The sequence below is a fragment of the Oncorhynchus tshawytscha genome, linkage group LG17 (assembly GCF_018296145.1).
Source record: "Oncorhynchus tshawytscha isolate Ot180627B linkage group LG17, Otsh_v2.0, whole genome shotgun sequence".
Classification (NCBI taxonomy): Eukaryota; Metazoa; Chordata; class Actinopteri; order Salmoniformes; family Salmonidae; genus Oncorhynchus; species Oncorhynchus tshawytscha.
In genome coordinates, this window is record NC_056445.1 from 8,961,667 (window position 1) to 8,989,602 (window position 27,936).

The following is a 27,936-nucleotide window of genomic DNA, read 5'->3' on the forward strand; positions in this document are numbered from 1 at the left end:
ACGTTTTATTATTTTTCCATCGACGACAAAGAGAGTTGTTTACATTTGTCACATTCACAGCACTTTCGTCAAAATAGGTCGTAGTATAACTTTACAAATGACATCATCTTGAATAGTTCTTCCCACAATGTTGGCCCTGAAGTCTGTCATTTGTCCCTTCTGGTGGCGTAAATGTTCATAATATTATCTACAGGCAATTTCTGTCATCCACAAGATAGAAAATGGAGTGTTTTTTTGCATTTTTTATTTAACTATGTTTGCTGTATAATTGAAGTTCCTCTTGAGCCACCCTATGTCCCTAAAGTCTTCCAAATCCTCAGGATAAATGGAGACAAAGTCAATTCGAAAGAAAATGAAATGCAATACCAATACAGAAAACCTGCACATTATTAAATCAAAACTGAGAACCGTACATAACATTAACATTTAATTCTGAGAGAGATCAAAACTCACATATCAAATAGTTAGATGTTCTTAAGTGTGCACGTTGTTCAGATATTTTATGCCTTTGGGCTATGATATTAACAGTATTCACCATCTTCTGTAACCAAGCAATATTTCGCACAGTATCAACTTCAATGTAGAATCATCAGATACAGTGAGCCACTGTCTTTCAGTTCACAATATGTCAACTAAGGCATCAGTCAAATCCTGTCATGTTGTCCCCTGTATTGTTCATCTATTTTGACAACCTCATGTTCTGCCAGCACTTAAATCCAGGAAAACCCCTTTGGGTAAAGAAGTCACTCTCACATCCAGCAACCGAGGAGTTTTGTGAAAGATCATTTAATTCAGGTCTCATGGCCGAGAGCAACATTCTAGAATTCAGGTCTCAGGTTGAACCATAAAGATAATTGTTGTTCTATCTCAATGAATAGTTTGTCAAAGAGATCTCAGAACTCAGGTCTCATGCTCGACAGCAGAGAAGTTTGTGAAAGACATTTCGGAACTCTGCGTTGAAGGCAGTGTAAATGATGGGGTTGACAGCACTGTTGACGTAGCCCAGCCACGTTACCACGGATATCAGAGTGGGGCTGATTTTGCAGGACACGCACAGCACGTTGGTCACATGTACCACAAAGAAAGGCGTCCAACAGGCTAGGAACACACCTGGTATAGGTGAGAAGAGAGCGGAAGAGGAGGGGAGGAGGCGGAGGGGAGGGGAGGAGAAGAAGAGGGGGGAGGAAAAGGGGGAGGAAGAGGGGGAGGAAGAGGGAAAAGGTGAAGCAGTCAGTATTTTCAATGAATCAATACATGGCAAGGGATACAAAACTACAGTATATTACCATAATGTGAGATGGCAAACATCAATGTGCTATGACATTGAGGAAAAGGTGTTCATGACAGACACTGCTTATAGAGGTTGTGTTTAATACAAGTATGTTGGTATAACGTGAGATGGTAAATATCATGTGACGTCCCATTGAGGGAAAGCTGTCTATGACAGGCAGACTGTAGCTCACTGCATATAAAGTTACTGGATTTGTATTTTCTGTGTGCAGGTGTGTAGAACAGATGCATGTGGCATGAAAAAGTGTTTGCACAGATCATGTGAACCATGGTAGAAGATTGCAATCAAGTGGCTGTTTCCGAGGAGATAGCGTCCTCTTCTTGTACTGCGAGCTGCATTACCATAATGTACGAGGCCTTACAGACACTTACATCACGTGTTAACTCTATATTTGGTCGCAAGCTAACTAGCTGGTAACACTTCATCACCTTTCCAGCAAACATGCCATGATAGCGTTGTCACACTGAGTAAAGTTAGTCAGCTCTGCCTGTACACATGGCCTGTGCCAGTCATGGTGTGAGCGACTTGCTCCGAGTAGATGTACGTAGACAACGGGTGTGTGTATGTCATATTTTCCACTCATTCAGCACGTGCCAACACTCACACCTGTTCACGCACACACACATATGGTATGACACAGCTTAGATCCACAACACATAGACTACGGACTCTATTTCTCCCTGCTTTGTCTGTTCAGACACAGCGGGAGTTGGTTTGTCAGTGGATAGATGCGGTCCTGCATTAGTACAGTATGCAAACAGGTCCAGTATTGTGGGAAGAGACTATACTGTGGAGGGTGGTATTATTCATTCCTCTATTTTTCACAACAACACTAGCATAGTGCTCAACACATCCTGCTAAAAAGACTCAAGATAACTAACGTACTGCTTTATGACCTCCCACTGTGGTGCATACTATGACATCTCCCCCTTTAACTTTAACACATTTGCCTTTTAACACCTTCTACAAATGAGTGTAACCATAATGAAAGCAACCGCACTTCAGAATAGCAATACACAGAAACAAAGTTACTGAAAAGGTTTTGAAAGAACAATAAAGCAACGCAACATTTCACATGTACCCCCCCCCCAAAAAATGTATATTGATCTGTAGTATCTCTTTTCAATGTCTCTTGGTTTCTATAGTTGTTCTTCACAGGTCCAGTCTGACAACTGGTTTACAAACCCTTCCAGACTTGGTAAGTAAAAGTCCTTGACAAGCAGTCTTTGTGCTGTCACTCGAGGTCTGGGAAACAGTCTCTTGCTGACCATTGTCTGGCAGTAGATTATTTTCTCTTCTTTCAGGAGCGGCGGGCGTTAAACCTTTAGTTGGGGTAGGCACTGTCTGGTGGCGGCGACAGTTACGTCGTAGTGTTCCTCCTTTCTGCATCTCGACGACGTAAACCTGGGTGTGGTGCTTTCCCCTGTTACCCCTGCAGGTGTCGTCTACTCGTTTCGGTGAGCACTGTTTCTCCTGGCAGTAGCAACTGTAATGGTCTCGCCCCGTGATGGCTGGTTGTAGTAGAAGCCTTGTTACCTCTTTTCTGCTGCGTCCTTTAGCCTGATGTGTTTTTGTTGGGCCACTTTTAGGTTGGAGGTTTCTCTCCAACGTTGGGAGTTTCATTCAGAGTTCTCTACCCATGAGGAGCTCTGCTGGGCTTGCTCCCGTTGTCGTGCACTGGGTTTGATCTGTGGCACATGAGACCAACCAGTGGGTCTTTCTGCTTCAGAATCCTCGTCGCGGTCTGCACTGCCCTTTCGGCGTGACCGTTACCCTGAGGGTTGTGAGCGCCGGAAGTAATGTGCTTAACCTCAAGCTGCTTTGCCATTTCTTTGAACTCGGAACTAGGGAATTGGGGCCCCATTGTCACTAACGACCTCATCTGCAATCCCATACCTTGAAAAGGTTCCTTTCAGCTTCGGGGCGACCTGTGTACCGTGGTTGTAGGCATGTGTAGTATCTCAATGAATCTTGAGTCATAGTCAGATATAATCAGATGGTTTTGTTTGTTATGCTCACATAGATCCAGAGCAATTCTTTTCCATGGCCTGTCAGGGAACAGCGTTGAGATGAGTGGCTCACTTTGCTGTTCCTTTCGAAGCTCACAACGAGACTGACATAACCTTTATCTTTAGCTCTGATGAGATACTGAGGCGTTGGCCCTCTCTCTGCGTTTAGTCAGACCTTGATGTCCATTGTGTATTCTATCAAAATTGCCTGCCCGCTGTGTCTGTGGTACTAGTATGCGATTCCCTCTTGTGACCATACCATTGTACTCTTTCACTTTTCGCTGAATAAAAATCTCTGACTGTGACTGGGGTTTTTACTCACATGTTCAGGCCAGTCTTGACCTGATGTACTGGATCACTGTCTGTGGTTTACCATCTGCTGCGGTGGGAACTCTGATGCTCTCCGTTCTTCTGTCTGTGTAAAAGGTATGTTGTTGATTACGGCTGCGATGTAACACTCCACGTCCGTGTGCGTGTCAGTTTCCTCTTCCGCGAGTGTCAACGGACTCCTTGACAAGAGTGTCCACCACGACCCACGTTTTGCCTGGCGCGTACTCCGCCGTGGGTTAGAACCTCATGAGCTGCGGGAGTAGTCTCTGGCACCGTAAAGCCACATTATCCAAGTCTTTGCTGTTCATTGGTGGGACCAAGGGCTTGTGGTCACTGGCTTGAAAACCTCCAGGCCGTATAGATATTTCTCGAATTGTCTCGAACGTCAGGAACTGGGGAAGTCGTTAGAAGTACTTTGAGGTGCTGGGTCGCCGCCTGCTGTGCGTGATCCCACTCCCACGCCCAAAGCCATCAGACTGTTAAACAGCCATCACTAACACAGAGAGGCTGCTGCCTACATACAGATTCAAATCATTGGCCACTTTAATAAATGGATCACTAGTCATTTTAAATAATGCCACTTTAATAATGTTTACATATCTTACATTACTCATCTCATATGTATATACTGTGTTTTTACCATCTATTGCATCTATTGCTCATCCATATTGTATATATATATATATATTGCTCATATATATATATATATATATATATATATATATATATATATATATATATATATGTACATATTCTTATTACATCCCTTTAGATTTGTGTGTATTAGGTAGTTGTTGTGGAATTGTTAGATTACTTGTTAGATATTACTGCACTGTCGAAACTAGAAGCACAAGCATTTCACTACACTCGCATTAACATCTGCTAACCATATGTATGTGACCAATACAATTTGATTTGATTTGACCTCAGGAGCTCATGCAGTGGTTGACCCACTGTGGAAAGGTTGGGGATGTACTTCCCTAGTTATTTAACCATCCCAAGAACTCTCTTCAGCTCCTGCAAGTCCTCTGGTGGGTAAAGTTGCCTGATGGCCTCCACTTTCTCTGAATCAGACCTGACTCCTAATGAGTCAATGAGGTGTCCCTGGAAGCGAGACTTTGTTTGCCTGAGGACTCACTTTTCTCTGTTCAACTTTAGTCCTGTTGACTCAATCTTCTGCAGGACTCTTTTTAGTCACTCGTTGTGCTCCTCAATAGTATTAGCATATACCAAAATGTCATCCATAAAAACGGGGGCTGTCTTAAGGCCTTGCAATGTCTCCATTTTGTTTTGAAAGATTTCTGGAGGGCTCGAGATCCCAAACGGCAGACGGCAGAAACAGTACCTGTCAAAAGGTGTACTAAAGGTTGTCAACTTTCTGCTGTCACAGTGTAGGGGTGTTTTTGCCAAAAGCCACTTGCCGGATCCCTTTGTTGAGAATAATCTGGCTCCGCTCAGCTTTGCTGAGGTGGTAGGATGAACTGTTCCATTTTCACTGCTTCAGTAAGCTTTTTCAAACCCACACATATTTTTCCCTTTTTCTTCAGGACAGGCACCATGGGTCCACACCAATCTGTTAGCTGCATCGCCTTCTCCACAATGTCATTTTCCTCCATTCTGCACAGCTCCTCTTTCACCTTCTGCATATTGGGATTCTGTGCGCTGTGTGCACTGCATATGGCTGTGTGTTCTCTTTCAGTTGTATTTTCATTGGCTGTGTTGAGCAAGCCACGTTCTCCAAATGCGTCAAATGCGTCATTCGATGCGTTTCACCAGGCCAATCTCGGCTACTGTTGACCGGCTGAGTTAGTTGTTCACACTCTGTCTGCAGTGTTTTCTCTGGAATGAGCATATCAAATGTCTCTTCATGCATTACACTAGGGAAAGGGGGATACCTAGTCAGTTGTACAACTGAATGCGTCTTCCACATTTAACCCAAACCCTCGGAATCAGAAAGGTGCGGTGGGCTGCCATAATCAACATCCACAGCGCCCGGTGAACAGTGGGTTAACTGCCTTGCTCAGTGGCAGAATGACAGATTTTTTACCTTGTCAGCTCGGGATTCAATCCAGCAACCTTTCGGTTACTGGCCCAATGCTCTGACAACTAGGCTACCTGCCGCCCCACTAGCATCTGCTCCAGTGTCAATTAAACATTTTACAGGTGTTGCACCAATGACAAATTGCACTGCCCATTGGTCATCGCTCCTATCGGCATTGCTAACGGATCTGAAAACAATAAATTCACCAACTGATTTTGTGTGACACATTCTTTCCCAATGCCTTGTTTACTGACACTTGTTGCATGTCCAGTTGAAAGCTGGACATCTTTCCTGCTCTTTATGTTACATTTTCCCACACCTGCGGCATTTTCCTTCTGCACTCTCCGTGTCCTTTGAATCTCTGTTCTCATTTCGCCGTTTTGCAATCTTCTTGTGCCCCCCGTGCAATCTCCTGCACATAGCACGCGGCTTCTCCCTGCTGGCTTACTTGCGTGCTAACTTTCTCTGACTGACGGACTGTAGTTGCTAACGTGAGATCTGCCATCAACTGCAGTGTAGGACACAGTCCTTTATCCAGTATGCCCACAACACTTTGGTTCTGAATATGCTGATCTCTATTCGCATCAAAGTCACAATGCTCTGAGAGCTTGCTAAGGGCTCTGATGAATGTCTCTGCCTTTTCCCCCAGGTCACTGTACTCGTTGATAGAAACAGGCACGCTTGTGAATAACACTCCGTTTGGGAAAACAGTTTTCAGAGGATGAGAAAGTCTGCTTTCTCATCCTTTGATGCAAAGGTGAACGTTTAGAAAATGTTCTCGGCCTCGCTACTCATGGCATGAGGGAACTGACCTGTACTTTTGATCTCCCTGATCCAACTCGGTCCACGGTTTTGAATCTCATCAAAACGTTGTTTCCAATCCATCCATTCCGTCGGTTTATCAAAGCTAAAGTTTTGCGGTGGGTCAAACTTCGCCATAGCCCACTATCTAAGTCGAACGTGAGCCTGTCCTCCTACCTCTGACACCATGTAATATAACGTGAATGTCTAGTCAGAGGGGTACCTTTTCAGGGAAGTAGTTTTAATTCCCGTCTCACGAGAATGCCTCAATATAGCCTTAAACTCTGCTTTATGACATCTCGTAACACTGTCGTGTATACTATGAAATCATCTACACACAATACCCCGTAATGACAAAGTGAGAACATGTTTTAAGACATTTTAGCAAACTTATTGAAAAGTTCAGAAGGGTTTGTGCATATATTATGACAGCATTTTGTGACGTTTTTTGTTCGTTTTGGAGTCCTGTATATTTTTTTTGGGGGGTTCGTTCAACAAATTAAGACAAAAAAGTATTCTTCTCACTCCTGGAGAGAGTAGGAGTCCTCTAGCTATGGATTGACGCACACTGAACCGGAGCTTGAGAAGCTGGATATACTGTATACTCAGAGAAGAGGTGAAACCATTCACCCTCCAGTACAGGCACTGATTACCGAAACAGCAACAATCACAAACAGCCATGCGCTTTAATCCTAGTTGATGTGTCAACAATCAGGAACCCCTCATTTCCATGTCCCCCCATGTTTATGTAATGAATACTATTTAAGCTCACCGCAACCCCCTGTTTTCTTGCAAATGTGCTTTGTTGATATGATTTGTGTAAACACACACACACACACACACATACACACGTACACATACCTACCAACTACAACAGGAAGAACCTTCATGGCTTTGCGCTCCCTCCCACTCACTCTGCTACTCTTGCTGTTACGGCGCCCCCTCTTATTAGCCTTAGCGTGGGCCAGCCCATTCTCCTTCAGGCTCTTCCCCTGCCTAGGTGGCTTCTCCGTGGGGTCCGCGTCCGAAACGCTGTCCATCTGGGTAGTCATGGGGTCGCTCTCCGCCACGCCTGCCCCCAAACCATCCTGCTGCTTGTCCTCCACCCCCAGGGTCGCTGTGGGCGACGCCATCGATACAGCCGACGGTGACATCGGGCTGAGAGCTGTGGGCATGAGGTACACCACCTTCTCCTTGGCACCCGCCCTGACCCCTGCGTTCTCCCTCTGCAGGGCGGAGCTGAGGCGCAGGGACAGGCTCCTTTTCCCTCCCCTCGTCAGCTGGGAGCGGCTCCTGCCTGAGCTCCAGCGTCTCAACCCCCGGAACATCCAGTAGTACAGGAAGAGCATGACAGGGCAAGGCACAAAGAAGGAGCACACGGAGGAGTAGACCACGAAGCTGTCGTTCTCCAGCTTGCACACGGTGGGGTCGCGGCCCGGCACCTGGTTGAGGCCGAAGATGACGGGACTGGCGACGCCCAGGGAGAGAACCCAGGTGGCCGTAATGAGGACCAGCTGCCGCAAGCTGAACTGGTTCCTGTTATACTTCAGTGGCACCACCACCGCTATGTACCTGCAGGGACACACACATCAGGGGATAAAATACATTTCAAATACATAGAGCACACCTGTTGTACTTCAGGGGCACTGCTGCCACCATGGCTATGTACCTGCTGGGACACGGATCAAAGGAAATAACATAGTCTACATTTACAATACATAAATACATCAATTTAACATGGAGGGACTTCAAACAGGCCAATGCAGTAGGGAAATACTCAGAGGACATAGTGGCTGTTTTGGAAGCATTTGAAAAACCTGAAAGTTGTTCAAAGCTGTTCTGTGATCCTCCTTCAAAGTAAACTTAGATGTGGAGGCACTAGAATGCCACAGATAAAGTTACAATAATATTCACCTTCATTCATAACTCAACTCCACCCTCCACAATCTGTCTCTACCCTACTTCTCCTGTCTAATAAATCCAATGAATCTCAATCTATTGATTAGATGCCATGTTGAATTAATTACATTGTGAAATCTAACAACACCACAATGCTATAGAACCTGTCAGTCTCACGAGCCGCACAACGCTAGGGATATAACATTTAACTAGCAGGAAGTGTGTGCTGTGTGGAACCCATTGAATGCTTATCTTATATTTTACAGTTGGTTTGTTTTTGCTTTGCCTGAGAAACTATTGGAGCCCTTAGATGTTGTTTCGGGTAGAGTTGGCGTGAGTTTGCTTCTCGCTGTGTTGAGTAATTAGTGGGTCTTGATGATTGGGTCGATGAGGGGGTTCCAGAGCTATGGTTCCATTAGCCTCCTATAGACCACAGCCATCAGTTAGCATTCACTGTGTGATGTCTGCTAATGGTCTAGCTACGCTCTTCTCACAGACTGGCAGAATGATTTTGGGGATTACTGTGAGTGACAGGGCTCGCTACAGAGCTCGCTACAGAGCTCGCTACAGAGCTCGCTACAGACATTAGAAAGAGATATTGAACTTGCAAGTTGAAGATATTGTTTTTGGTGTTTTTAATGGCTCTCTGTGTTGCTTTCATAAGTGGGAATAAAGAACACACACAGGGTCTTGAATAAATCTTTTTGAAGAAAAGCTTGTGTTATCAATCTTTTCCTTGTTCGACCAATAACTCAAAGATATTGCAGTAGTTCTTTGCAATTTTTTTGTTGACTCATAAATCATACTGGAGACCCGTCATTTCAACATGGATAATTGGGTAATATTTGGTTGACATGTTGATCAAAGACATTTGATCAAAGACAACCCATATTCACCCACTCAAAAAGAGGGCCAAAAGTAGAATATCCATTGTGTTATCACGAGGCTTTCAACCATCTAAAGGCACAAACAAATTCCAGTGCCAAACAATGTTTAATTTGTGGTTTATTTATAGAAAAGATTACTGTGTTATCACTGTGCTTCATCTAATAGCGTAACCAAATTACCTGGATTGCAGTTGAGATTACATTAAAAGTACATGGTGCGACCTCCCGGGTGGCGCAGTGGTTAAGGGCGCTGTACTGCAGTGCCAGCTGTGCCATCAGAGACTCTGGGTTCGCGCCCAGGCCGGCGTCAAATGCCGTAACTGGCCGCGACCGGGAGGTCCGTGGGGCGACGTACAATTGGCCTAGCGTCGTCCGGGTTAGGGAGGGTTTGGCAGGTAGGGATGTCCTTGTCTCATCGCGCACCAGCAACTCCTGTGGCGGGCCGGGCACAGTGCCTGCTAACCAAGGTTGCCAGGTGCACGGTGTTTCCTCCGACACATTGGTGCGGCTGGCTTCCGGGTTGGATGCGCGGTGTGGTTGGGAAGCAGTGGTTGGGTTGTGTTTCGGAGGACGCATGGCTTTCAACCTTCGTCTCTCCCGAGCCCGTACGGGAGTTGTAGCGATGAGACAAGATAGTAGCTACTAAAACAATTGGATACCATGAAATTGGGGAGAGAAATGGGTAAAAAAAAGGACATGGTGCAAGTGATCAATGGTGTTCAAGATTCTGCACAGATAATTACAGAAATTGTGATGATCTCCACAGACCTGCGACGAGCATGCCATTTTGAATATACACGCTTTAATGCTTACGTGAGAATACATTCATAGTTACAGTATCCTCAATGTGGCCATTTTGAATATACACGCTTTAATGCTTACGTGAGAATACATTCATAGTTACAGTATCCTCAATGTGGCCATTTTGAATATACACGCTTTAATGCTTACGTGAGAATACATTCATAGTTACAGTATCCTCAATGTGGCCACGTATGTGTTACTAATTTAAGGTTACATTCGTTTGTAGGATAGCCTTAACTTTAGGCTATTTACTGTATTACAAAAGGTAATATCGAATTGTGTTTGGTTGTCAAATATCAACATGATCTTCTGCTTGGATAGTTCTATTTGTGCCACTAACTTAGTCTGGCTTTAAATCCAGTTTGTCTATGTTAAAGAATAGAACTAGATCAAATCAAACTTCCAAATTTATGAGTTAACAAACTTCCAGTTTGCACTTTAAATCAAATTTCACTTAGATTTTGTTTGAGATGAATATGTGAATCCAACGTATCAATTGATTAATTTGTAGACAAACTGGAATTAAAGGCAGACTAAGTCAGTGACACAAATGGAACTATCCAAGCAGAAGATGCATCTCCTTCAAATGTTGATATTTGGTTGTGCTGACAACCAACTACACAATTCAACATCACTAAATATCATTAAATTAGAAATCAACCAGAGCTTGAAACCCTAGCCCTATTGTATTGTCTATTTTTTTTTAAATTCTGGGTTGAAATAAAACAATAGCTGTGGATGACTTTGCAAATCCTATAGCTTATAGGCCTAAATAACATAATTTATGATATATGAGAGATAAGAGTATGGTCACATTTTATTTACTCTGCTAAACCTACCCTTTTCTAATGACTTCGATAGCAGCAGTGAATCTATTTTGTTTTTTGTTTTAAGTGGAGATCTCTCAACAATCATTCTCATGATAGCACATTGGTAATAGTCAGTACCAAATATCAAAGTTATAGGGCTTGGTTAAAAACACTGGATGGGACACCAAAGTTTTTATTTATTTAACCAGGGACACCAAAGGTTTTTTTATTTAACCAGGGACACCAAAGGTTTTTTTATTTAACCAGGGACACCAAAGGTTTTTTTATTTAACCAGGTAGGCTAGTTGAGAACAAGTTCTCATTTACAACTGCGACCTGGCCAAGATAAAGCAAATCCGTGCAACACAAACAACACCACAGAATTACACATGGAATAAACAAACATACAATCAATTATACAATAGAAAAGTCTATGTACAGTGTGTGCAAATGAGGTAGGATAAGGTAGGTATAAGGCAATAAATAGGCCATAGTGGTGAAATAATTATAATACAGCAATTAAACCCTGGAGTGATAGATGTGCAGAAGATGAATGTGCAAGTAGAGATACTGAGGTGCAAAGGAGCTAAATAAATAAAATAAATAACAGCATGGGGATGAGGTAGTTGGATGGGGTATTTACAGATGGGCTATGTACAGGTGCAGTGATCTGTGAGGTTCTCTGTGAGCTGCTTAACATTATGAGTCTCCAGCTTCATTGATTTATTTTTGCAATTTGTTCCAGCCATTGGCAGCAGAGAACTGGAAGAAAAGGCGGCCAAAGGAGGAATTGGCTTTGGGGGTGACCAGTGAAATATACCTGCTGGAGCGCGTGCTACGGGTGGGTTCTGCTATGGTGACCAGTGAGCTAACTGTAACTGGGTAACTGTAGATAGATCAATTCTCCAGTAGGAGGTGCTACCCAGCCTATTTTTTTTTATTCGGACAGCAGATATAACACTGAAGATCTGACATTGTTTTAGAGGTACAAATTCAAGGTTTATATACAAGATATCCCTATGTTGACAAGCTGGTTACCATGATGACATAATCCTGTGGTAGAAATGTAGCCCTCAGAACAACAGTTAATGACTTTTTTCAAATCCAATGTATTTTCCACGTATATTCCACATCACAATATGTTGACAAATTACATTGAAACAACGTTGATTCAACCAGTTTGTGCCCTGTGGGTGGACATGGGTTGTTACTAGGTTTCAGAGTCCAGTGTACCGTAACTAGACAGGTCAGAGAGGGTATTGTGGTATTGAAAACTAGTGTGAACTGACAGCCATGTGTTACCACAGTGTCCAGTTGAAGTTGAGACAGAAGGACTCACCTGTCCACGCTGATGGCACATAGGTTGAGGATGGAGGCGGTGCACAGCATGACGTCCATGGTCATCAGAGCATCACAGATGTATGTGCTCAGGGTCCAGGTACCACCAAGGAACTGGGAAACACAGCAACAATGACAACAACACCAACAACAGGTTGTCAGTCCTGTCGGCAATGGACTTTAAACTACGAAGAGACAGACAGGGCAGGTAAATTGGACAAAACTACAGTATGTGTTTCTTCAATACATATATATATTTGAATTTTTTTTAACCTTTATTTAACTGGGCAAGTCAGTTAAGAACAAATTCTTGTTTTCAATGACGGCCTAGGAACGGTGGGTTAACTGCCTTGTTCAGGGGCAGAACGACAGATTTTTACCTTGTCAGCTCGGGGATTCAATCTAGCAACCTTTCAATTACTTGTCTAATGTTCTAACCACTAGGCTACCTGACGCCCAATTTAAGAGGTCATGGAGGGAAGGTCAACTTACACGCACGCATGCACACTCGCACGCACACACACACACACACACACACACACGCACGCACACAGACACACATACTAACACACTCTCCACTCCTCCCTCACCTCAGAGTAGACATAGAGGGGCAGCACCAGTACAGCCAGCAGTAGGTCGGCCACAGACAGGCTGATGATGAAGTAGTTGGTGGCAGTCTTCAGGGAGCGCTCAGTGAGCACGCTCAGACACACAAGTACGTTGCCCAGGATGATGATCAGGATGAGCGGCACACCCAGCACCAGGGCAAAGTAGTTGTAATCATACTCTTTCCTCTGGCCCAGGACCACCAGCCCCCTCTCAGTCAGACCCTCTGGGGTGGCATTGCTGCTGGGTGATGTCGTCACATTGACCATGTCGATGATGGAGGCCCCGGGCTGCACTGTCGCTCTGAAGTTAACATCTAGGGAGGAGGTGAGAGGAGAGTGTTTGCTGTGGTGTGTATGTGCCTTCAGTAAGTATTCACACCCCTTGACTTTTGCACGTTTTGTTGTGTTACAAAGTGGGATTAAAATGGATTTAATTGTATTTCTTATCATTGATCTATACAAAATACTCTGTAATGTCAAAGTGGAAGAAAAATGTGAACATTTATTAAACATTTATGAAAAATAAAACACTAATATATCTCAATAAAATAAGTATTCAACCCCTGAGTCAATACATGTTAGAATCATCATTGTCAGCGATTACAGCTGTGAGTCTTTTTTGGGTAAGTCTCTAAGAGCTTTTCACACCTGAGTTGTACAATATTTTCCCATGATATATATTTTTATTCTTTAAGCTCTGTCAAGTTGGTTGTTGATCATTTCTAGACAGCCATTTTCAAGTCTTGCTATAGATTTTCAAGCCAAATTAAGTCAAAACTGTAACTAGGCCACTCAGGAACATTCAATGTCATCTTGGTTAGCAACTCCTGTGTAGATTTGGCCTTGTGATTCAGGTTATTGTCTTGCTGAAAGGTGAATTCCTCTTCCAGTGTCTGTTGGAAAGCAGACTGCTATATTACATGTATTTTTATCAAAAAAAACTCCCTAGTCATTGCCAATGACAAGCATACCCATAACATGATGCAGCCCACCACCATGCACAAAATATTAAAACTCCTGTTGTGTTGGATTTACCCCAATATTTCTTAAGTGCATTTTTCCACACAGGACGCATGTTTTGGAATATTTGTTATTCTGTACGCCTTCCTTCTTTTCACTCTGTCATTTAGGTTAGTGTTGTGGAGTAAGTACAGTGTTGATGACCATCCTCAGTTTTCTCACAACCATTAAACTCTGTAACTGCTTTAAATCACCATTGGCCTCATGGTGAAATCCTAGAGCCATTTCCTTCCAGGAAGGACGCTGGTATCAAATCAAATCAAATTGTATTTGTCACATGTGCCAAATACAACAGTGAAATGCTTACTTACAAGCCCTTAACCAACAATGCAGTTTCATGAAAAATAAGTGTTGAAAAAGTATTAACTAAAATGAACTGATGTCAATGTTTTTTTTTATGAAAAAAATAGTAATAATTAAGGAGCAACATAAATAATTAATGGCAGGAAGCTTGATCCCAGTGATGTACTGGGCCGTACGCACTACCCACTGTAGTGCCTTGCGAACAGTCGGAGGCCGAGCAGTTGCCATACCAGGTGGTGATGCAACAAGTCAGGATGCTCTTAATGGTGCAACTGTAGAACTTTTTGAGGATCTGAGGACCCATGCCAAATCTTTTCAGTCTCCTGAGGGGTAATAGGCTTTGTCGTGCCCTCTTCACTACTGTCTTGGTGTGTTTGGACCATGATAGTTTGTTGGTAATGTGGACACAGAGGAACTTGAATCTCTCAACCTGCTCCACTACAGCAACATCAATGAGAATGGGGGCGTGCTCGGTCCTCCTTTTCCTGTAGTCTACAATCATCTCCTTTGTCTTGATCATATTGAGGGAAAGGTTGTTGTCCTGACACCACACTGCCAGGTCTCTGACCTCCTCTGTATAGACTGTCTCATCATTGTCGGTGATCAGGCCAACCACTGTTGTGTCGTCAGCAAACTTAATGATGGTGTTGGAGTTGTGTTTGGCCATGGCGTCATGGGTGAACAGGGAGTACAGGAGGGGACTGAGCATGCACCCCTGAGGGGCTCCCGTGTTTAGGATCAGCGTGGCAGATGTGTTGTTACCTACCCTTACCAACTGGGGCAGCCTGTCAGGAAGTCCAGGATTCAGTTACAGAGGGAGGTGTTTAGTCCCAGGGTCCTTAACTTAGTGATGAGCTTTGAGGGTACTATGGTGTTGAACGCTGATCTGTATCTTTGTAGTGACTGGGTGTATTGGTACACCATCTAAAGTGTAATTAATAACTTCACAACTTCACCATGCTCAAAGGGATATTCAATGTCTGTTTATTTTTATTTTGTACCCATCTACCAATAGGTGCCCTTCTTTGCGAGGCATTGGAAAACCTCCCTGGACTTTGTTGTTGAATATGTGTTTGAAATTCCCTCCTCGATGAGGGACCTTAGAGATAATTGTATGTTTGGGGTACAGAGATGAGGTAGTCATTCAAAATCATGTTAAACACTATTGTTGCACACAGAGTCCATGCAACTTATTATGTGACTTGTTAAGCACATTTGTACTCCTGAACTTATTTAGGCTTGCCGTAATGAAGGGGTTAAATACTTATTGACTCAGGACATGTCAGCTTTTCGCTTTTTATTCATTTGTAAACATTTCTTAAAACATAATTCCACTTTGACACTATGGGGTGTTGTGTGTAGACCAGTGACACTAAATCTCAAAGTAATTTATTTTAAATTCAGGCTGTAACACAACAAAATGTGGAAAAAGTCAAAGGGTGTGAATAAGGCATCTGCATAGGTAGGAGAAAGTGACTAGGCAACAGAATAGATAATAGACTGTAGCAACAGCATATGTGGTGAGTGTAAAAGTGTGTGTGAGTGTGAGTGTGCGTGTGCGTGTGTGTGTGTGTGTGGGCGTCAGTATGCAGGTGTGCGCGTGTTATGTGTGTGTGGGGGTATGCAGTGTATGTGTGTGGTGGGGTGTCAGTGTAAGTATGTGTGTGTGTGTGTGGGTAGAGTCCAGTGTGTGTGCATAGAGTCAGTGCAAGAGAATTAGTGCAAAAAAGGGTATTTGCAGGTAGTCTGGGCAGTCATTTGATTAGCTATTTATCAGTCTTGCTTAGCAGTCTTGGGGGTAGAAGCTGTTCAGGGTCCTGTTGGTTCCAGACATGGTGCACTGGTATCACTTGCCGTGCGGTAGCAGAGGGATCAGTCTATGGCTTGGGTGGCTGTAGTCTTTGACAGTTATTTGGGCCTTCCTCTGACACCCCCTGGTATAGAAGTCATGGATGGCAGAGAGCTCGGCCCTAGGGATGTACTGGGCCGTGCTCACCACCCTCTGTAGCACCTTGCGCTCGGGTGCCTTGCAGTTGCCGTACCAAGCGGTGATGCAGCCAGTCAAGATGCTCTCAATAGTGCAGCTGTGGAGCTTTTGAGGATCCAAATCTTTTCAGCCTATTGAAGGGGAAGAGGCCCTGTTGTGCCCTCTTCACAACTGTGTGGGTGTGTATGACCATGTTCATTCTTTAGTGCTCGCACCTCCATTTCCTCCTAACCTGTTGACGTTAAGAGAGAGGTTGTTGTCCTGGCACCACACTGCCAGGTCTCTGACCTCCTCTTTAAAAGGCTGCCTCATTGTCATCAGTCCTACCACCGTTTTGTCAACCGCAAACACGTGGGTGAACAGAGACTACAGGCGGGGACTAAGCACACACCCATGAGGAGCCCACGAGTTGATGGTCAGAGTGGCGGATATGTTGTTGCTTCCCCTCACCACCTGGGGGCTGCCCATCAGGAAGTCCTGAGATTGGTGATGAGCTTGGAGGGGACTATACGGTTCAATGCTGTGCTGTAGTCAATGAACAGAATTCGTACATAGGTATTCTCTTTGTCCAGGTGGGTGAGGGCCGTGTGGAGTGCAATAGAGATTCCTCTGTGGATCTGTTAAGGTGGTATGCGAATTGGAGTGGGTCCAGGGTGTCTGGGATGATGGTGTTGATGTGAGTCATGACCAGCCTTTCAAAGCGTTTCATGGCTATAGGTGGCTTTAGGCAGGTTACCTTGGCATTCGTGGGTACGGGGACTATGATGGTGTGCTTGAAACAAGTTGGTATTACACACCGGGTCAGGGATAGGTTGAACATTTCAGTGAAGCCGTGTCTGGCCCCACGGCCTTGCTGATGTTAACCTGTTTAATGGTCTTACTCACATGTAATCTGTGATAGTGTGCAAGTCCTGCTAAATCTGTTCATACCTTGATGAAGTGAGGCCGGGAGACGGGCAGAGTGTGATGTGTGTCCTGACCGCTGATTCTAGACCCTGCGTGTTTAGCGTGTGTGTGTCAGCCAACTGCTTCCCCTCGCTGAGACCCGTGACAGCCATGTTTTATGGAGATGACTCTTCAGTCATGCTCGTCTCCCTGAGTGACATCACAGAGCACACCTGCCATGGAAGAGGTGGGATGTAAAAACCTGATTGTGTTGCAACTCAGTAGCCCAGAGTGACCGGTATTTTTCATCCGAAGTGATGGTACAGTAGGCATCTGTGTTTTCACATCAATGCAGTTTAGAGGAAAACTCCACCCAAAAACAATCCTTTGGTATTTGCTTCATTAGTCTACTGTTGATATATTCCCAAAAATGCTTTGCAGTTTTAGGATAGATTTTAAAGGAAAGTTTATCACTATTCCCTTGGCCCCTCTTTCGTGTCATAGTTTTAACTAGAATTCAGATTTCGACGTATGCAGCCTCCCTCCCTGTCTTATTGTTTTGGTTTGTTGTTTTGCATGTTGTTCTGAAACAACACATCTTGTTTTCCCACAGTCTCCCCACTGAGCGTGCTCCAGATCAGAGCAGTTTTTCCTGTAATATGGAACTGTCTTTTTCTCCTGCGGGCTACAGGCGAGGGTTGCCATGACACCCATGAGAGCTCGCACAATCTACAAAAAGGCCCACTCGAACTGTCCCAGCTCATTTCACTTGTATAGATGAGGTATGAAAGCAGTGTTTTTTGTTTTTCCAATTTCGGAGTGGTTCGGCCTAGTTTTGATTTACCTTTGTTGAGTTGTCAACTAATGTGACTTCAATGTGAAATCAACTAACAATGTCCCATGTCATTGGATTTAGGTGAGAAGTTGGGTGAAGAAAAATATGAAATTCCCTTAATTAAGTTAAGAAAACATTTTTATGATGTGGAAAAAACATTGATTCAAACTGTTTTTTGCACAATTGATACATGACTGTATGTACAGACAGAGTTTGTAATGTTCTGTGTGTCTATGGCTCTGGTCCAAAAAGGATTTTCTTCTCACATCTGGGCAGTCCAGATGCATTCATTGGTGATTATATTGATGATGTTCCTATTTCAGGGATCTCTCTCTAATAGCCACAGTTTGCCAAATAGAAGCATTTGTCCCAAGCAGAGTCGGATTGATCTTTTGAACTTTGATCCATGGTGGAAATTTGAATTGTGATCTGGAGGGTGTTCAAGCTCACTGCTGTGTTTAATATCTTGGTTCAATTCAAAAGAGCAATCTGGACAAAAAACACACACACACACACATGCACACAAACACACACAAAGCATTTCCTAGGCCTGCTGTGTAGCAGGTAATTCATCTCCGTGATCGGCGGACTCGGCGTTCCGCCTTAAATGTCAAACCAAGCGGGAGCTTGCAGCTTAGAATGAGAGCGGAGCAAAGGGAAAAAACAAGACAGGGGAATAAAGTGGGAGTTATTGAGGTTCATCAGATCAGATGGAATGGACTGATAAAGCAGGACGTGGACAGCCATCGCCACTCTTACAACCACACCTCAACCCCCGGGAGCAAAAGCACTCTGCAGTGCACAAACAACCCACTGGGCGAAAACTAGTTGAATCAACGTTGTTTCCACGCCATTTCAACCCCCCCCTCCCCCAAAAAATCGATGTTGAATCAATGTGGAAAACTGATTACGTTGACAATAAGCCATCAATATCAGGGCATTTCATGTTTTTTGACCCAACTTTTAACCTAAATCCAATGACATGGTGATTTTTTAAAATATTGATTTCATGTTGAATTCACGTTAGATTGACAGCACAACCAAATGTAAATAAAAACATTGAACTGACGTCTGTGCCCAGTCGGAAGACCATTAGTCAAAGCAAATTTCCTCCCTCTCGCTCTGTCTGTCAGGCTGTCAGAGTTGGACATGGGATTTCTCTAGAAGTGCCATTACAGCCCAACTGTGATGACCTACCTACCAAAGTCCCACTATCAAGGTGAGTAGTCTCAGGTGAATATTGTCGGGAGAACTGGACTTACATGAAAACGCATTACAGTAGCGGCTACTGAGGAACCTATCGGTAGATTTTCACTTCTGCTGCCCTCATTTAAACAGCAAATATTTTAGATAACCATAAAACTTCTTGTTGTGTTACTATAATTTGGGCGAGTTGAATCACTGCATGCATACCCTGTCAAATAAAGTTGCACATGAACTTTTTTTATATATATATATATTTTATTTTAAAAATATTTTTTTACCTTTATTTAACCAGGCAAGTCAGTTAAGAACAAATTCTTATTTTCAATGACGGCCTAGGAACAGTGGGTTAACTGCCTGTTCAGGGGCAGAACGACAGATTTGTACCTTGTCAGCTCGGGGGTTTGAACTTGCAACCTTCCGGTTACTAGTCCAACGTTCTAACCACTAGGATACCCTGCCGCCCCGGTCTATGTAGGCAGGGAATATCTTTATATAGGCTAAGTATTGTTTTGTTGCAAGTTTCAAGTGTTTCCTTACAGATACTGTGATTGTGACCAGAAAGGGTTAACTACCAATGGTACATCGGAAGCGCGAATGTCTTCCCACTGTCATTGTGTATCTGTATTGCTGTAGGAACTTTCAGCTGTTGTTCGGAGATGTTGTTCAGTGATGATCATTTCTTTCTCCATCTTTGTAAGAAAATACATCACACAACCACGGCTACTCCCCCACACCTCTGGACACGCCAACATGAGCACCGACACACCTTCAACAGCCCCTGAACACGAGACCATTACAGTAATTATGGTCAATGAATCTAATCCATGGTGGATATTCTTCTTAAAAAGGAACAATGGAATTCTGTAATTATATACCTCCACTTTGCACCTTTACGTTACATGACAGCCACTGATAAGTGGTGCTCATAGGACTTAGGTTGATGTATTGATGCTGTCTCTGGCTTGTTATCAATAATGGATGCTGGTGTGTTTCTGCCCAACCCAGTTCAGTTTTTGTCAATTGCTAAAACACTAAAAACCCATTGGCTGAACAAAGTTCTCAGTTGCCTGGACTCATTTAGCTAATTATGCAGTCTGTTGTCAATACCTTAAACCATTTCACATGGTAAAACACAATTTGAAGATCTCACTTAGACTTTTCAGCAAAACTCTAAACACATTCTCATTCTCAAAACACATTCTGCACTCTAATGCACATGTCATCCATACTGGTAAACACAAGTGGCAACAATCAAATACAAATAGAGAACACATGTCATTGATTGAACACAACCACTCAAAATTGATTTAACCTGTTTCAAATGATGCGACACAACCAATATAAGCCAGTTCAGAGAGCAAACAGATTGTTGAAGGTGGGAAGGAGAAAGTCTGAGAATGGATAGAAGAAACAATGTGAGAGGACGAGGACGAGTGCGTATGCGAGGTGGGCGACGAGGAGGAAGAGGAGGAGGAGGGCAAGAAAGAGAAAGAGGAAGACAAAGAGTGGAAATATCTGATGAAATTCGAGCAACAGTTATAGACCATGTTCTTATCCATGGACTGACAATGAGGGAAGCAGGACTTAAAGTGCAACCCAATTTGAGCTGATTTTCTGTGTCCACCATAGTAAGGACATTCAGAGTAGAGGACAGGTACAGGATACTACTGTATATTTGTAATTGCAAATTTACTGTACTACACTATATGCATCTGTTTCAATAGACATGTGTAAAGTTAATCACTGTATGTATTGTACTGCATGAATATGTTTTGTACCTGCACAACTACTTTTTGTAGAATTGCAAGGCTGCCACATGCAGGTGGAAGGACAGCTATATTCACTCGGGAGCAAGAGGCCATTATAGTTGGCATGGTCCTTCAAGATAATGCAATACGACTCAGAGAAATCCAGGAACGAGTGATACAAGACAACACACACTTCCAGGGAAACGACAGTGTGAGCATTTCCACAATTGACCGTGTCCTCCATCGTAACAGGATGCGAATGAAACAAGTATACAGAGTACCTTTTGAGCGCAACTCACCAAGGGTGAAAGAACTGCGAGCTCAGTATGTGCAACTAAGTGTACATTCAGAAACACTTACTGTAATCCAGATTGTCTACAGTACTAACACATACTATTTGAAGGACATTACTCTTCAGTATATACAATGTATGTGAATCAGAATCCTAATTGTACTCTACAGTAATAGCACTGTCTCTGTACGACTTACAAAATCCTACATACAGTATATTGTATTTCTACACAGACAATATTTGACTTGGAATCCTTGGACAGACCCCATGAGTTCATCTCTGTCGATGAAGCAGGCTTCAATCTAACAAAGAGGAGAAGGAGAGGCCAAAACATGATTGGACAGCGGGCCATTGTTGAAGTCCCTGGTCAACGAGGTGGCAATGTCACAATCTGTGCTGCTATCAGCAACCATGGTGTTCTACATCTCCATGTTACACTCGGGCCATATAACACACAGCACCTTCTAAGATTTATTGCCAATCTAAGAGATATTTTATTTGAGCAGCAGGTTCAAGAGCAGCAGGGTCAAGAGCTAAATGAGAATCCCATTCCCACCTATGTGATAGTGTGGGACAATGTCAGTTTCCACCGAGCTGCTCAGGTAAGGGAATGGTTTAACATCAATGGGCAGTTTATGAACTTGTACCTCCCTCCATACTCGCCTTTCCTGAATCCGATTGAGGAGTTTTCTCCTCTTGGAGATGGAAAGTGTATGATAGACAACCCTACGCCAGAGTAAATCTGCTGCAAGCCATGGATTTAGCCTGTGGTGATATAGGTGAGGAATCATGTCAGGGCTGGATACGGCACACAAGAGGCTTCTTCCCCCCGTTGCCTCAGGAGGGACAATATTTATTGTGATGTCGACGAAGTGCTCTGGCCTGACCCAGCCCAAAGACAAGAAGAAGCACATTGATCACGTTTACTCCTTTTTGTCCCTTTTAGTATTGTATACTGTAGTACAGTGCATTGTAGGCTGTACAATGGACAAATTGTATGGCCCTGAACATTGTGCTTTCCATTTATTAACAGTACTGACTGCTCAATAGATTTTGACTGGTTGCAGGTTCATATCAACAAAGAACAAGAATTACAGTATCACAGAGACAAAGGACAAGTTTGTGAGATGCAGGGTACAGTACTGTAAAAATAGGGGTACAAGGAGGAGGAAGAACAAAAAACAAAATTGCAAAGAGCAAAGCAGAGTAGTAATTTCTGATCAATTTTGAGCTACTATGATAGAACATGTTTTCGTTCATCAAAAGACAATGACGGAAAAATATGAATATTTTTTTTGATTCCCTGAGAATTGTATGTTTTGAACAATGTGTTTTCTATTTTTCGGTGTATTGTTTACTGACTGCTTGAGAGTGTATATCATTTTGATCACTTTGTTTATGATTTGAGAGCAGTGTTTGATTTTGAACACAGGTAGAACTGTTTCGAGGCGAATGTTTCATTTTGCGAGAGGAGTCAGAGTTTATGTAAATAGTGCTTGAAGATGAGGTTTTGTGTTTAATGTTTTCAGGAAATGGAGCAAGGTTTCAAAAATTGTGTTTTAGCAATTGAGAAAAACTGTAAATCACCCGCCAGCTTTGCCCATAGCACAGAGAGAGGGAGTGAGAGGGGACAGAGAGAGGAAGAGAGGGAAGAGAGAGAGAGAGGGATGGACAGAGAGAGAAATTGGGAGAGGAGGAAAACAGAGTGAAAGCGATGAAGAGAGATATAAGCGAGAAATCAAGCAGCCTTGACAACAAAACATAGATATACGCCTTATGTTGCTGAATGTCAATTTGCTTTCCAACCGAAGCCTAGCCTGAAACTAACTTTTTCTGAATGCCAAAGTTTGACAGAAGATGCTGCTTAATAGTGTTTTTAGCTGTTGCTGAGATGTACTTGAACAGGAGACAGCCCGTGACATTTCCTTTTGTGTTGCTTAAATGCCTTTACAATTTTTTTTTTTACAGCATTTCTGTTCACAGAGGCCATCAGCGCTGGGCCAGAGAGCATGCTGGGACACATTAGAGACAAGAGTAGAAGATGGGGCAAGGAGCTGTCAGAATCAGAAAACACAAACAGACATGCCGGGGTCAGATGTATGTCCGTGAGTTGTCGTTGTGTGTGTTTGCTTGTCTGAGTAGTGTGTGTGTGGGTTAACAATATGTGTAGAAAGATAAGAATTGCAAGCCAAGATAGACAGAGAGAGGGAGAGAGAGAGAGAGAGAGAGAGAGAGGGAGAGAGAGAGAGAGAGAGGAGTGTAATGGCATTTTAAGAGGTGTTGATAGTCTAAGTGGTCATTTCTTCAACCCATTTACAGGACGGAAAGGACCGAAAGGACTGGTCCTGGGAGCCCTGCCTGCATGGGTGTGTGAGCTTACAGCGCCTAACACATCACAGACAGGCTGCATCTCGTCTTGTCTCAGTCCGTCACCCTCAACACTTGAACTGTCAATTAGCCAGGCGGGACCACAGGCAACAGCTAGCATGGAGACGACATAATGTGTATTGGGAGAGGAGGATAGCATGATTGTCAGCTTGGGTGTTTGTATTGACTCCTGGGGCGAGGTGTTGTTCCACACGCTAAGTTTAGACTCGCGTAAAGCACAAGAACACGAAAACATTTAAAAGCATCTGTTTGTGACATAACCGTTTTATGTTACAGGTGTGTGTATGTGCAATGTGTTAGCTTCCTGTCTCATCTATTAGCCCATATGCGGTTGGAATGGAGTGTGTATGACATGTGTTTGCCTATGTGTGTGTGCATCTGCATACCAATACAATACCCCCCCCCCAGCAGCATTGACCTGTATTTGCCCTCTATCTCGCTCTCTTGTCTGTCTGTCTCTCTTACTCTCTATCCTAATCACCAGTTGTAGTTTTTCCTTCCCCTCTCTCTCTCTCTCTCTCTCTCCCGACCCTTTCCCTCCTGTATCAATAATTTCCTTTCATCCTATCTCTCTCTTTTTCTCTCACCCCCTCTCTGTGGTCTCTCTCGTAACCCTTTTTCTTTCTCTCTCTTCCCTTTTCTCCTCTCTCTCTCTCTCTCTCTCTCTCTCTCTCTCTCTCTCTCTGTGGCCGTTTGTCCAACACCACTCTCCACAGGCCTCGCCACCACTAGTGCTGCTGCTGCCATTTATCAAACACATCACCCTAGCCGTGCCAAACAACCCGCTAAAATCCCCCAAAATATACATCGTCAGCCTACTGCGGTGTGATGTCTGCCGGTCAGTATTCGGCTGTCTTTTAATACTACTGTAGCAGCAACAACTGGACACTTGTGTCTCTCCAGTCTCCGCACACACATGACGAGCCGGTCGGTATCCTAGAAACGTCCTTTGTTATAAAGATGATGCTGATCCGGGGCCTCAGATTTAATTTACTTGGCTAATGAGCTGCCTGTCGTTTTGCATGAGGAGAGGACCCATTTGAATCATCACGGGTCTGTGAGAGATTTATTGAGAGGTGATTTCTCCGTGATATAGAAACGTCATTTCTCTGTCCACGCCAAGTGATGCGAGACCACAGATGTTGTAAAAAATGTCTGCAACAGGCGACAAACGCAAAAAAAAAAAACTAATAGCATAATGTGCTGCATGTCTCAGCCAGTCAGTCTGAAAACAGGGCATGGTCTGTTTCAGTGGAGGCTGGTGAGGGGAGGACAGCTCATCGTTATGGCCGGAATGGAATGGTATCAAGCACATTGCATAGAAACAACGTGTTTGAAATGTGTTTAGTACTCTTCCGTTAATTTAATTCCAACCATTACATTGAGTCACCAAACAAGCCACCACTGGTCACTGTTCACTGCTAGCCTACTGATCTGACAGGTCTTCTTGGAGAAAGGTATAAGTCCTATATATGAGTCCTATATATATATATATTTATATTTATATTTATATGTATGTATGTGTGTATGTATATCTATCAACAGTTGTGAATGGAAGATGACGTTTGTCAGGGGTATCTGACAGGACTTAAGTAGTGGATTCTGTAGTATAGAAGCGGATATATGGCCATGACTTCGTCTATCAATACTTTTTTTTATGGGATGTTGGGGAATGCATAGAGCGTGGCTTGATTGAATCTTGACTTGGAGGCTGCTTACATACCAATGATGCCAGAAATGGCATGTAGGTTAGCAGTGCACCTCCCATTGATTCTGAAATTACCGTGTTCATCGAAACAATAGCAAATGAGACGGCTGGCGGACATATTAGGATGCTCGGTGCTCTAGAACCAACCCGTAGCTCACCTGACATATGGATTTATGGAGGGCTTAATCTGAGTTTCTTCAAGTGTATCCCAAATGGCACCCTGTTCCCCATAAGGTGCAGAACTGGTCAAAAGTAGAGCACTATATAGGGAATAGTGTGCTATTTGGGATGCAACCATACTTTCTCTACACTTCCCTCCATGAAGGTTTAAATTGGACAGGGTCGTGGCAGGTGATGGATGATTAAGATAGCTAGGCGAGCCAACTAAATATCACAGTTGTAGTAAGTACATTTTTCCTCAATAAAATAGTTATTAGCAAAGTGCTAGTAGAAAAGAAAAAGTGCAGTTTTTATTACATTTTTTTTTGAATACAACAGTCAAGATGTTGCTGCTGACCAGTGGCGGAAAAAGTACTCAATTGTCATACTTGAGTAAAAGTAAAGATACCTTATTGGAAAATGACTCAAGTAAAAGTGAAAGTCACCCAGTAAAATACTACTTGAGTAAAAGTCGAAAAGTATTTTTGTTTTAAATATACTTAAGTATCAAAAGTTCAACTTAAATAATATAAACACATGGTTGTCAAAGGGAGGGTCTGGGAAATCTTTCCACGCCTGAGACAGTTGTTAAAGAGAGCTGCACAGTGTGGTGCCTTGGGAACCTAGTAGAAGGTAAAGCTTGTCTAAAGAAGAAAGTTGTTTATCTTTTGTTTTCTGCTCATTAAATGTTCTGACGTCGAGTTAGGCGTAGTTTATGTAACCTGGGTAGTCTTTTCCGTTAAAGCATTGCTGTTTTCCAGAGTGTGCTATCCGTCAGTTTCATTGACAGCTCTATATAGTCTACTGACAGTCTGACAGATAAGAAATTAAATCTTACTTTCTGTTTATCAATATCGAAAAAAATGTTTGCTGAATTAGCCTCTTTTATGTTTTCATTGCCCTTTAACTGTGTTTTTGCGAACCACATGTCCTGTCCCATGTTATCGCTCCGTATCCGTTGCACATGTGGCTCAGCAGTTGTGGCTGACGCAAGGCCTTTCTCGTTGTGTTGGAGCCCATCCAGAGCTCATCAAACTGGACTGGGTGGTGTTGGGTGGTGGCCTGGGTGGCAGGGGGTCCAAATTAAGCCCCCGGAGCTGCTGCGACCAACTGTGCCAACAGCTGCTTACTAGGAAGCGTGGTGGCGTTGGGTTTAGAGAAGATAGAAACGGAGCCAGGACTGTATTAACAAGGGGTTATGATGCTGCGTATGCCCTACATGTGGCTGTGCTGTAGTGTGTAGCAGGAGACAGTAGGAGCACGCCATGGGAGCGTGTTTCAGTAGGCTAGAGTCTCTTGGTTTCTTAGAAATGGAAACACTGAAATATAGTTGGGACGCTGGTCTTTCTCACCCCTCACACTAATAGAGAACAAGTGTTCTATGAACTACATTTCTACGTGGAATAATTCTGTAATTGTCTGGGAAGTACTAAATGAGTAACTGCTGGTTTTTCGATGGCTTTAAGGCTCTGTGGTTATTTCCTTTTGTGTACCATGCCACCCTGGTGGGGGGGGGTCTTATCTCACAGACAGAATCTGACACTACCCCCCTCCCCTTGAGGCTCACACTGGTCAGAGGAGGCCAGCAGTGTGCTGTCTTATTGGTCGAAGGCTACACGTATGCACTCTCCACAGAGATGTTTAATGGTGCAAATAAGGGTGCAATATATTTTGATGTCAAACTCAGTGGTGAACAGAGATGCTACCCTTAAGAAGATTAGATAGAGGACAACAAAGTTCTGCACCCGTTCTCTCTGTCTTGATACTAATCATGCCTGATCTGTTTTGATTAAGAAATAATTATAATCGTTCTCTTTAATAGGACAATCTTTGGGAAGAAAAAATATTGTGCTATACCAATAGTGTGCTTTTCCATATTGAAAACCCAAATGACTTGTTTATTACTGTTGAACATTTGGGTATAACAACCATTTTATGTATTAATATGCAGAATCATATCACCATTTTCCAATAACCATTTTCACCATTTTCTGCAGATCTTTTTTATTTAGACTTTTTTTTGTCATCACGTTTGTATCAATTACACTTTTTTTTTGTTGGTATTAGAGGACTTGATTTTCAACAAGAGTAAAACAATCCCAGAACAACAAATATAGCACAAAAGGCAAAAAACGTACTCACATCAACATCAAGCCTTTGACCCCATGAAGTCTATCAATCCTGTTATCCCTGTCACTCCGAGGTTCCCAGTCCAAACTGTCTCAGTCAGCCCTGATGTTGTCTGCTCCGCTGCTTTCCTTCTCTCAGCTCCACAAAACTGTCCGTCAACCGCTGTTTTCTCCCGCTCCGCACTCACACTCACTACTCACTACTCCATCTCCTCCCGCGCCGCAACTGTGCAGAGTTTTACTATTGCTGAGCCGTCTGTCAGAAACTTGTCCCCCTGCCTTCACATTTATGATATGACACAACATGACTGAGCCCACATCGTCTCCCTTTTCAAAGACTCAGCCACAGAGAGTGTGCTCAAACTCACAAACTCTCGCCTCTCACTCTCTAAATGTATCCCTTTCTCGCTCTCTCTCTCTCTCTTTCTTTCCCTCGCTCTCTCTATTTATCTCTCTCTC

General features: G+C 43.4%; 1 protein-coding gene across 3 annotated transcripts; it reads right to left on the bottom strand.

Moving 5' to 3' along the window:
- drd4-rs (dopamine receptor D4 related sequence) lies at window positions 1–27,933 on the bottom strand. 3 transcript variants are annotated; one of them, XM_024376892.2, is made up of 6 exons: window positions 27,491–27,933; window positions 17,058–17,245; window positions 12,800–13,131; window positions 12,211–12,323; window positions 7,334–8,044; window positions 1–1,110 (listed from the first exon to the last, which is right to left on the bottom strand). In XM_024376892.2, the coding sequence occupies exons 3-6, from the start codon at window positions 13,082–13,084 to the stop codon at window positions 894–896; spliced, it is 1,326 nt and encodes a 441-aa protein (XP_024232660.1). In that variant the 5' UTR covers window positions 13,085–13,131; window positions 17,058–17,245; window positions 27,491–27,933; the 3' UTR covers window positions 1–893. The 3 variants fall into 3 exon arrangements, with proteins under 3 accessions (XP_024232660.1, XP_024232659.1, XP_024232661.1); XM_024376891.2 differs by lacking the exon at window positions 17,058–17,245 and having other exon boundaries at window positions 27,491–27,931; XM_024376893.2 differs by lacking the exon at window positions 17,058–17,245 and having other exon boundaries at window positions 7,338–8,044; window positions 27,491–27,930.
- Between the last annotated feature and the right edge of the window lie 3 nt (window positions 27,934–27,936).

Excerpts from the sequence above, each read along its gene's own strand:
- drd4-rs (XM_024376892.2), bottom strand. The coding sequence starts at position 13,084 with ATGGTCAATGTGACGACATCACCCAGCAGCAATGCCACCCCAGAGGGT. Across the intron at positions 12,324-12,799 it reads CCCTCTATGTCTACTCTGAG|TTCCTTGGTGGTACCTGGAC; the intron begins GTGAGGGAGGAG and ends TGTGTTTCCCAG. Across the intron at positions 8,045-12,210 it reads TGTGCCATCAGCGTGGACAG|GTACATAGCGGTGGTGGTGC; the intron begins GTGAGTCCTTCT and ends GTGTCCCTGCAG.